The 12,659-nt window shown below is 38.9% G+C and overlaps 1 protein-coding gene across 1 annotated transcript in view; it reads left to right on the forward strand.

The window, feature by feature from the left end:
- The window catches only part of LOC126267673 (carboxypeptidase B-like), a 71,497-nt gene extending 67,808 nt beyond the window's left edge, over nucleotides 1-3,689 (forward strand). The window contains exon 9 of the mRNA XM_049972973.1: nucleotides 3,426-3,689. Coding sequence (XP_049828930.1) covers nucleotides 3,426-3,613 — 188 coding nt within the window. The 3' untranslated portion in view covers nucleotides 3,614-3,689. The remainder of the gene's footprint in view (nucleotides 1-3,425) is intronic.
- Nucleotides 3,690-12,659: the final 8,970 nt, after the last annotated feature.

Genomic DNA, 12,659 nt, shown 5'->3' on the forward strand with positions numbered 1-12,659 from the left:
CGAGCTGCCTAGGAAGGCGCCACAGCAGCCTGACTTGGAATTCTGTTCATCGGATTGCTTGTTTATAGGTGCAAAGTAATTCGATGCAACAGTACGGTCCGGATGATTAGTCTACATGTACTGACATACCTGTTGCCTAACGCAAATACCCCACGATGTGTATTACGAATCGAATCTGAGAGAGATGTTCTATTCACTGATGCGAGTAATTTTTCTATGTGTCTTGTAGTTTTCGTGCAGAAGACTTCTAAAACCATGGAGGTAATTATGAATAACTCTGTATGTTACAGGGACAAGCAAAGAGCAGAGGAAGAATGGATGAAGAAACATTTGTCAGCTTAGAATTACTTTGATTTATACTATTTGTATTTTCACAAAAATGATATGAAAGTTGCGTTTGTGCAACTGATTCCTTCTGGAGAGTTACGAAAACAGAGCCGGGCCAATCGAAAGTACAGAGACTGAAGAAAAGTGATAACAGCAAGAAGGAGTTTTGCGACATAAACGAATATTGGTAGACGTGTTTCTACATCCGAAAGATGATGTCTGATCATATTTCGCGCCAGTCGCGTAAGAGTAGCGCTAGTAACCCAACAAGGAGGATGCAAAACAGCTTTTCTTTCTATTCGCTCTGTAATGGTTGTGAACGTCAGTTAGCTTTGACACCAGTCTTGATGAGCTGATGCTAGCCAGGAATACCGTTAACGCGACAAGACGCCATTATGAACAACTCAGTGTGTTTCAACGAGGTCGTCTAATAGGGCTACAGGAAGCCGGATGTTCCTTCTGCGACATTGCAGAAAGACTTGGCAGGAATGTAGCCACCATACCTGATTTATGACAACGGTGGTCACGAGAGTGTGTGGGGCGGCGGGTGGAATAATAGAGTAAATGTTTTGTATTTATGCTGTTTGCCGTTCTCAACACTGCCTCTCTAACTACAATATTGTCAACCAGAAAGTGATTAGCAAAACGTGAAGCCTGTAATTAGAATTCCTAGTGCCCACTTCGTCTGAGAAATACATTTATAGCTACAGCTTATAGCTCTGAGGAATTAGGAGATTGTCTGGAATTCATAATCAAAGACCATTCTCTCTAAAATGTTCACTATATTCTGAAAGTCACAGACCATCCAACTACCAGAGCAGTTCAGAGTCTAATGCGCTGATGCCACTATAACTGTTCAAATTAAATGTTTAAGTGAATGCTCGCCATAATTTGATGATAATGTTCATCAAACGCCACGCTAAATAATGGTAGAATGTGTGTCCTGCGGCGGCACGTGAAAATACGACGTACGCAAACTTAAGATTGATCATTAACGTCATCGCAAAATTAACACTTCACTAGAAAACGATTTCGTGGTTACTCGTGTCCCGAGTAACTTATTACTGCATCCGAGGCTGTTTATATCAACGATACCGACGCGATGCGACTCCCGGCACAGGTGGTGCGCTAATCAGCGTCTGGAGAGAACTGGGGTCTTTCTTTTTTCTCGCAGTGTCCTTACATATGAAGCTGTGGTGCGGATGACTAAGGGAACGCCTCATCAAATCTGCTCTACCGCCTAGCCGCTGGGCTAGTAATGCACCAAATTAAGTTATCGATTAAATCATTGCTTCCTTTGGTGATGCCCGATGAAGCACAATTTAATTGTGCAATCAGCACACAGCTAAGTAATCATAATAAAAGTCTGACGTGGCTAAGTCAAATATTTTGGGCGAGAGAATTAATTTAATTACACTACACACAGTAGACAAGCTCTGAACTTGCTCTTAGGAGGTAGGCTATAGCTATAGTTTTATAGTTATTCTATTGAAATTTCTCACATTTTTTATGATTATAGCGGATCTCCCTTCTACTTAAATTTAAACATCCTAGCTTTATTTATTCGCCTACTTAATCTACCTTGCTTCCTTACTTTCCAAGACAAAAACCAGAAAATCATAAATTTCAACTAAAATTTTAATTTGTGAGATCCAGAATACTGTTTCTACTAAATTATTATGCATAAGGAATCTAAATTTAAATTTTTAAGTTTCTAGCTTTTTTCTGTTACACCAATGATTTTTACAGAAAAACATCCAAATTTCGAAAATGGTTAAAGTTATTGAACTGATATCCAACACATATTGATTTTGTATTACTCCTGACATGATAGAAACGTTTCAGGTTATTTACTTCATTTTAAAATATTGCGCAATATTTACGATGTCAGAGCTAGTTACAGCGCATTAGGCTGGCACACAATGGATACACAGATGTGAATTTTATACGGCGTGAGTATGCTGGTTCCCTACAAGTGGTCGGTAGCAATAAGACCGGCGCCTGAACGGCCACATGGCAGTATTGAAGGGGAAGACCATTGCGTTCGGTGTATGTCTCTGGCGCATCATACAGTGTCTGCAGCAGCAGAAGTGGCAGTAGCAGTCGGCATCACAGTGACACAACAAGCTATTACAAATCGGTTACTTCAAGGACTGCTTCGATCCAGACGCCCTGTTGCGTGCATTCCACTGGCCCCAAACCAGAGCCATTTGCGTCTTCAGTGATGTGAGACGAGAACTCACTTGAGAGCCGGGGGGGGGGGGGGGGGGGGGGGTTGGGTTGGGTTGTTGTGTTTTCTGATGGAAGTCGATCCGTGCCAGTATGGCCGTGTGTTGGTTAGAAGAAGGCCACTTGAGGGCATGTAGCCAACCCGTCTGCGTGCGAAACACACCGGACCTACACCAGGTGTTATGGTATGGGGTGCGATATCGTACGATGGAAGAAGTATTCTTGTGGTTATCCCATGCACCCTCAGTACAAATTTGGACGCCCGGCTGATGTTCAACCTGTTGCGCTGGCATTCGTGAATATTATTCCAGGGGGTGTTTCCCAACAGGATAACTGTCGCCCTCATACCGCTGTTGTAACTGAACATGTTCTACAGAGTGTCGATGTGTTAACTTCTCCTGCTCCATCACCAGATCTGTTTCCAACCGAGCATATATGAGACATCGTCGGACGACAACTCCACAACCAACATTAACCGCCTCCATGTTGACCGACAACTTGCAGCAGTCTTGGAACTGAGTCTCAGAAACTGACATCCGGCTGCTGTACAACACAATGCATGCACGCTTGCATTCAGGGTGGCCACACCGGTTATTAATGCACCAGAATTTCACATTTGCAGTGGCTTATCTTGCAATGTTAATCACTTAATTATGTTACCTAGACAAATTAGTGTACAATAATTATCTTTTGTAGTTTGGACTCGTTTTCCCCGTCAGTGTATTATTTTTTACTGGAATGCGTCGGTCGCCAAGTTGTTATACTCTGTCGTATTCATATTGTAGAATGTCGTCGGCTCTTTCGTGGATACACATTGTTCCATATTTGTTTCCATACTGAATGACACTAACGTTAGGGTGTTTTTACAGACGCAGCTGCCGGCGGCAGTGATGACTGGACCAAGGGCGTTGGCGGAGTAGCCCTCTCCTACACCATCGAACTTCCCGATGGTGGCTCGTACGGTTTCGATCCTCCAGCGTCAGACATCCTCAAATTGGTGACGCCATTCTTCGAAGCCGTGCGCGTCTTTGGGCAATATATTGCTGATAACTACTGATAAAAAGAATCACTACTGAGTGATCAGTTGTGTATGATACATGTATTACTGAAATAAACAAAGATTGCTTTATAAATCTGTGATTATCAGTGCAATTCTGAATAGTAAATCGTTTGTAATCTTCATCTTCTCTCCTCAAATGCAATATAAATTACCAGAAATGATGATGATGTTTGGTTTGTGGGGCGCTCAACTGCGCGGTTATCAGCGCCTGTACAAATTCCCAAACTTTGCTCATTCCAAACTTGTCACTTTCAAGAATGATGAAGAAAACATCCAGTCATCTCGAGGCAGGTGAAAATCTCGGATCCGCTGGGAATTGAACCCCGGTCCCCGCGCTAGGGAAGCGAGAACGCGACCGCGAGACCACGAGCTGCGGACACCAGCAATGAATTAATATTGCAGGGTTATATCAGACCGAGCGACGATCGTTAGCTTCAATGGGTCGTAGCATTGTAACAAATTTTGAGAGTGTCCGGTGTTCCCTCATTTTCTTAGAGTAAACAGAAAAAACAGAATGTACCAGGCCAGTACTAAACAGTAATGTAGAATTCATGTTCGTGCCCGACCTTGGTTTGGAGATGATCACTATCAATAGAATTTCATTGAAATTTGTTTGGGTTCCGCAATTCAGTCGGAAAAAACGTAACTCTTGCAGGGTTACTTTGCTGTCCGTTTGTCTGTATGGTTTTTCGACTGGCAAACACATTCATCAAATACAGACATGAACAACCTGAACACATGTTGGACATGGCGGTGATCAAATTTCGACCGGACTACGGCCCTTTCAGTCTTCGTTACAACCAGCCTTCACTTCTCAACGACGTGAGGAGTCGCCGGATACAATACGAGGTTCGGTTTCCGCGTTAAACTGTAGGTCCCCTTTCCCCGGCTGGATAACTGAGGGACATGCAAGCCGCCAAAGTGGCCTCCAATAGAAAGACTAAAACCAGGCCGTTGAGCGACGCGAACTTATTATCTGTTTGCACAATTAAGCTTGTACGTAGCCCTCAGAGGACGACTCCTATTCGTACTTACCTGAATTTATTTTTACGTTGTTCATTATTTTCAAAGGAGAATTTTGTTTGCGGATTCGTAACTAATGAAGTTCTTCTTTCTTAGAAACAGAAACTGAACACTTACATTTCGTAAAAAGTGTAGATGTGGAACTTCTGTTTGCGGCACAAAATATTCGACAACAAGCCTACTAGTAAAATTTTTCCTCAAAAATAACGTAAAAGATTATGGAAAATGCGTCATGTGAGTAGGAATATGGAAATGGAAAGAGATTAATAATTGCTTGAATAATTGGAATGTTTGATTGGAAAGAACTGTTGAGAAAATTTCGAAGGTAATTTATGAATCTGTGCACAGTCTTGGATGAACATTGACTGGTACCGATATCAACAGACCTTCAATATCATTACATTCAAGGCCAATAAATACAATTTCTATTACGTACTGCTTCTCCCAATAGTGTGCGGTATCAAATAATCACCGCAACCATTGAAACTGTCGATCTGTCTATAAGTTCTTAAACACACGAAGCACAATATTTTTAGTAAACCAATTTCAATAGGTGCCTATCAAGTCTGAGTCACTACCTTCACATTAATTACATTGTGTTTAGTCTTGAGTGTGACAATGTCGATGCAGGAACGCTCCCCCAGATACGGCGTTAATTATTGTTGTCTGCACCGAACTTCTCGATGCAGGATCTCGGCGGCGAGTGAATGATGAACAGATGGCAGTTGAACTTATAACCGTGAGAATAAATATTCCTTTTCTAATAACTTTTTATAATACTTTTAATGAAGGGTTAAAATACACATTCTTAACAACGCTGATACGACGGATCCAAGCATATATCCGTACGCTACCACTTCCCAAAACAAAAGGGTGAAGATACATGAATTATGAAATTGAAGAGCGTATTTCTTACTTTGTTTCATACAGATATTAAACGATGTATGAAAACATTATCCTTGCCACAAAACAATTCGTTAATTTACTTTCTAGCGGCGTCTTTGGTTTATAACTCATTTAATTGACATATAACTTATATACAAGAGAAGAAAACAAAGAAATTACGTGACGGTAAATATTGTCTTTGAAGAAACTAAGCCGGCCGGGGTGGCCGTGCGGTTCTAGGCGCTACAGTCTGGAACCGCGAGACCGCTGCGGTCGCAGGTTCGAATCCTGCCTCGGGCATGGGTGAGTGTGCTAACCTTAGGTTAATTAGGTTTAAGTAGTTCTAAGTGCTAGGGACTGATGACCTCAGAAGTTAAGTCCCATAGTGCTCAGAGCCATTTGAACCATTTTTTGAAGCAACTGGCTGACGCAGTTACTTTCGTTGTTGATTAATTTTGTTTTCATGACGTAAAATCACATGAGGTGAAATTGCCTTACACAGAAAATATAACACGCTAGGGTGATTATTAAGGATTTACCTGTGTCCAACATCGCACGGCAGCTAGAGGTCGCAGACATAAGATTAACAATGATCCAGCTGAAAAGTGACATAGGTAGTTAAACGAACCAATTCGAGTTACAGACTGTAAGCCAAATGGTATTTTGGGGGTGAAATGTTATGTTTCTAAAATGAAGCGATGAGCATTGGATGTACTGTCGCCTGCTACTTTTCCTCATTAATTCTTCGGAATCGCTATAGTTGTTTTGGAGACATTACAATTGTTAGAACTACGAACATATCTTTTCAAACATGAAACTGACTGCTGTCTTATGAGGAAGCTTATGATGTTTGATGGGAACATCATGGGAACAAGATTCCAGCTAGACGTAGTTCAGATAGTTTATTTACAAAGGTTAATTTAAAACTGATTGTAATCACAAGTGCCTGCATGTATTTGGATAGATGCACCAAATGAAAGACGAGGGACATGGCATCTAGGGATGATTCTCCTGTTAACAATGATAACTTTTGTTTCTGCCAGAGCCTTGAAAGAAAGGTGCCCATCAAAAATTGAATGGATTTGTAAAAAAAATAAAACACAGATATAAAGACTGTTAAATAATAATACTATATCAAATTTAATACCAAGAAACTCACTTACAGTCCAGAATTACTTCAGCAACAAAAAAGAATGAGGGCACATAAAAACTTCCTTGAAACACTATTTATCATCAAATATTCGGAATGTCCACCGTCTACAGCAACAATATTGGTCAACAGAGTTTTTCAAACTCTCAGTTTCATGAGATTTTTTAGTGATTATTATTGTTTTCGATCTGTAGATTTGAAATCTGTAATCGTTGTTACTCTGCATACACTGGTTTTCATGTAATTCGAAGTTTTCCATTCCAGCTTGTTTCTGTTAGATTAATTACTTAGAAGAGAGATGGGACAAACATATGGCAGTGGACTGCTGATAGAGTATGAAACGAGATCTCCTGAATTTGTCACAAAGGAAAGAGATTGAAACGAAGTTGGGTCTCTCTCCAAACGCAGCTGAAGTGTTAGCTCTAGACTGAAAGAACAATGTGACATCGAGTTAGTTAGTTAGTTACATGTCCCTTTCGTCAATCTCACGGTAATCGTTATAATGTGGAATGTGTCAAATGTGCATCAGAAATGCACACATGAATCAAGGCGCCTTTTTTTCCTTTATTTTTTTACTTGCCCCATATGAAAAAAATGTTCATATTATACCTATAGATCTATTTATTCCTATTCAAGAATTCATGTATGGTGTGGAAGAAGTTGTCAACAAAATATGACGTCAATTTATTTTTGAAACAATTTCTGCTGTCTGTTAGAAATTTTATTTCATCTGGTAATTTATGGAAAAGTTTTACAGCAACATACTTTACACCTTTCTGTGCCAAAGGATGGTTTAAGTATAGGATAATGTAAGTTTTTCTTTCTTTTGGTATAATAGCCATGAATCTCACTTTTGTCTTGTAAATGGGTCCGTGTTGTTGAGAACAAATTTGACTACTGAGTGAATGTACTGTGAGGCTATTGTAAGAATTCCTAACCTATTCAATAGATGCCTACAAGATGTGTGACTGTGAGCCCTACTCATAATTCTAACCTCTTTCTTTTGAGCAGTTAACACGTTTTGACTAAGTGTTGAGTTACCCCAAAACATTATTCTGTATGACATCAAACAGTGAAACTATGAAAATTATGTTAGCTTACTAATTCATATATCCTCAAAATTAGCAATTATTCTGATCGCAGAAGTTGCTGGACCTAGTCGCTTTAGGAGATCCAAAATATCAATTTTCCAATTAAAATTCTCATCTCTTTGTACACCCAAAAACTTGATATGCTCTACCCTGGTTACTGACTTCTGTTGATGTGTTGTAGTTATTGAAGGAACTATATTCCTTGCAGCAGAAAATTGGATGTATTGTGGTTTTTCAGAGTTCAAAGCAAGCCCATCACAGAAAACTATTTAATAACTTTTCCAAAGCATTATTTGTATCATTTTCTATTGGAGTTTCTTTTAATGCGTTAATATTGATGCTTGTATCATCAGCAATCAGTGTCATTTTACCTTTGTGTTTCAGATAAGAAGGGAGGTAATTCACATACATCAAGAACAGAAAGGGACCAAGGATCGAACCCTGTAGAACACAAAACGTAATTTCGCCTCAGTTAGATGAAGTGACAAACTTTCTTAAATCACTTAAACCATATAAAAAAACGATTTGCCTCATGTTCTGTAGATATAACTTAACCCACTCATATGTTGTTCTATTTATACCATAGAATTGCAAGTTCTGTAACATAATGTCATGGTTCACACAATCAAATGCTTTGGATAAATCATGGAATATTCCTATTGGCGACATTTTATTATTAAAAACTCTGTTACGTGGGCAGTGAAATTGTATATTGCCATCTCAGTGGAACATCATTTTTGAAATCTGAACTGTGGTTCACTACATATCCCATTACTAATGAGATGGCTAACCACTCTTGAGTACATTACTTTCTCTATGATTTTTGAAAGTGTTGCAAGAAAAATTACTAAACACTAATTATTAACATCTGTAGTGTCTCCTTTTTTGCATAGAGGCTCGACTATGGCATATTTTAAGTTATCTGCGAAAATGCCTTTCGTTAGTGATGCATTACATATGTGACCCAGAACACCAGCTGTAACTGCTCCAGACTATTTTAATATCTAGTTAGAGATGTCATCTACTCAAACAGACCATTTATTTTTCAAAGATTTTATGATTTTCTTTCTTTCACAAGAGAACATTAGGTGAAAATTAATCTGAATAAGATTTCTCAAAACTGAATCTTCCATGTACGGCTTGGTTTTTTCTTCTGAACTATTCTCACCAATTTTTTCACCTACGCATAACAAAATTGTTGTTAAATACATTGCTACTTGTGTACTGTTGGTTAAGCTGGTCTCGTCCTCTTAAATTGTAATACTACCTACACCAGTGGATACTTTTCCCATCCCCCTTTTAACAACATTCAATATTGGAAATGCATTGTCTAGTAAAGTGCTACTGTCTTGAGCTATACACACAGGGAAATTGGTCACTGATTCTATGTTATGTATCATTTACAACAGTTTACTTCATTTTTCCTATCAGAATTGCTTAGAAAGTTTACATTGAAATCACCACAGATTAATAACTTCTTCTTCTTCTTGTCTGACAAACAGCATAATAGAAAGTCAAACTTTTTATGAATAGCTCCCAATCTTCTAATGCGGATCTGGACACTGTTGCTAATATCAACACTAAATTATCTAGCTGTAGTATTTTTGAGATCATCTAAACACACTAAAAGCTCATGTACTTTATTTTTTATTCCCCTGATATTTTGAGGTGGTGAATTGATACTACCCTTAGCTTTTCTTTCATTCAATTTTTCCTGATTGTTGTCTGTCTGGACTTTGGCTTTAACCTAAAAAGCTGACTGCCTGGTCCCACTAACCACAGGGATCATCCCTTGTGTGACTGAGGTCCCCCTTACAGTACCTGCTAATAGAGAAGCTAGCTTATTTTTCACCTTCCTATTAGGTGCAGGTCTTGTGTAGAATATTCTCACGTACCAATACCATCAATTGGAACAACACTTATGTGAGATTTTGACAGCGTCTGGAGCATCCAGTGTTTACCAAGCGCCGATAATGGCGCTGAAAGACATCCACAAACCCCACATTTGGGTTGGATGTTTCTGCTCCTATTTTATCCAGATCACTGCTAATACTATACACTGAATTCATAGCCTGGATGTTTCTTGCTCCCCGAACAATAATTACCTGATCTTCCTTCTCAAAGTCACTGCATGGCTGACTTATGTTTTCTGTTCCTGGCTAAGGCTTGGACTTGGTGTTACAAAACTTGTAACGTGGTACCCTGCAGCTAATTTCTGCTGAAGCTGCTGGCCTACACCACTCTCATTACTGCTACCCGGGAGTGGAATTCTTCTTTTGCTTTTGCAGTTTGATCACGACCTGTATTTTCTCTTTAAGCTAATATTATACTTCAGCCTACCTTCAATTACATCTGGATATAGTTGATACTGTAAAAATATCATATTTCCGAAATCGGGAAGAGCTCTTCCCTTCATATTTTAGAGAGCAAAATAAGTTTGTTTTGCAATAATATGTGAGGTCCTCTCTAGAAATTAGGGATTACATTGTACAGTCCTGATGGCTGGTGTTTATTTGTAACAGTTTAGAGCCCAGTCTTAAGTGTGTTCTATTATATAATGGAAATGTCTGTGCATTTGTCCCAGTTGATCAAATACCAAGAGCTCACTAGGCAATAATTTTGAAAAATGAGCATAAATAATGATGATCCATGGATAAATACCTTATCCATAGTTATTACTTCAAATAAATGCAAAAACGATGTACATCCATCATTTAGTGATTGATTAATCCGCTGAAAAAGGGATTAAGGGAAGAAATGCCAAATTATTACAATACTTCTATGTACACCTTGCTCTGAATAGAGATTAGTGATAAATCCTCTCCTTCACTAGCAGAAGATATCACATTACAACATCTTATCTCCGAGATTTTACACAGACTTGATAAACCTATGCACTCCTGCAAGATATAAAAACAGGATTTTTGTTCACTATCTGACATCTCAAAGGTTAAACTTCTACGTTTCCAGCATCGTTACCAAGATTTTCCACAACGAAACTAAGTGAATAAGAACTACTGAACAGTACTAAACACATAAAAATTTACCTTTAAGGCACATGCTCACAGCTCCAACTGCTACCTTCTGAAACACACCCTCAGTGCCTCTCCAACATTTCAGACTCTGGTCATCTGTGGTGAACCTGTTTTTCAGTAATTCTTGGAGTAATACTAACAATGTCCATTGTAAAGAAGTACGGCATAAAGTATAAGAAACATGTACCTAACAAAATGAATGAGACATTATGACAATAGGTGCAGTATATGTAGACCCACCTTTTGTTGCAGTAGCAAAGTATACTCAGTGATGTTGGTACACATCAGTACCTCTTAGATTACACTACTCTTTGTTATACTCAATTCTTCTTCGATCATCTGAACGTACTTATTTCCTTTCTTAATCATGAGACAACGTTTTCTATTTTGTACCAGTCAACTCACAAAAGATTTAAATCTACATTTGCTGATTCCCCAAACATAAAATGAATGAAAAGGATTCTGCAGTCCACATTTCATCTGAAACAGATTTCCCATATTAACATGAGATCAGTATGACATCTTCCACACTTATTACGATCTCAAAATTGAAACTTAAAAGGAGTGACCCATCGTGTGCACCAGTGTACCCATTCATGGAAAGCCTCTGCATATCACATACACCACAACATGTAGAAAACCTTCCAATCTTCATCCTACTAACTGCACAGAAAAGTCTTGTTTATGCACTGTGAATCTTAAGAGACAAAAAGGGAAAAACAATGTTTTTACTCTTTCACAATTCACATACAAAATGCTGTATGTCTTCCTACCTGCTTTAAAGCTATGGTCATAATGTAGCTGTTCATATTCTGTTAATAAATCATTGGTCACCAACCGTCACAGGACTACAAATGGTCAAACTCTCATCGTAGCAAACATGGGAGGAGGCTAACAGCACTCTCCTTGCTTCCTCCCTCAAACACTCACTTGGCTGCATACATCTCTGTAATAGCAAAACGAAAACGCACATGGAACCTCATCATTAATTCGTAGACTCCTAATGTCACATACACCACTTATTAAATCATCGTAACATTCCCTGGAATTTTAACTACATCGTATATTTTCCAGTTGGTGCCCTACACTATCCAAACAACAACAACAAAAGAAATTACCTTCTAACAGCCTGTACCTGTGGGGAACCAATACTACTTCTCGTTTGTTCATAAAGCAATACTAGTTACGTGTGGTAGCAAAAGATAAACATTTTTATTTCCTTTACCTGGAGGGAATCAGCAACCATCTAACAATTATAGGAAATTTGTCCAGGGTGAGTCATAATGTTGTGCTCGTGAGTTAAGGCAAGATTGTTCGCTTAGAGACAATGTTGCCACTTTTCATAGGCTGGTCGTAACATGGCGGTAGCTTTGCTTTTCTCGGCCGTTATTACCACTATCTGGGTGACCGTAATGTTGTTGACTCCACTCCGTAGAACCGTCAGAAAGACGTCGAACCATTTTAGTTCATTCTGCCGATGACAATACTTCAGCATCTAGATATCTCAACTGATCCGCTGATTGGTCTAAAGCTGAGACAGACACTATGACTGACAGAGACTTTAATGATGTCTGCTGATTTGAGTGGTCTAGAGTGCAGGGCAGTGGGTCACTACAGATAGTATGTTTCTCAGAAGTACATTCCCCGCTTGTATGATTATTATTTATTGTTATATTATTGATTCAGTAATATTCAGCAGTGACCTCCATTACAGATGATGAGCTTTTGGTTGGTGACTGACAAAGCAATCACTCATGTAGAATGTTATGTGATATATTACGATTGTGTTTTGAGCAGTATTGTGACAAGTATTTCAACGCTAAACAAATTAATGGCATCCCTTAGAATTTCAATGCCGT

Source organism: Schistocerca gregaria, chromosome 4, assembly GCF_023897955.1.
Source record: "Schistocerca gregaria isolate iqSchGreg1 chromosome 4, iqSchGreg1.2, whole genome shotgun sequence".
Classification (NCBI taxonomy): Eukaryota; Metazoa; Arthropoda; class Insecta; order Orthoptera; family Acrididae; genus Schistocerca; species Schistocerca gregaria.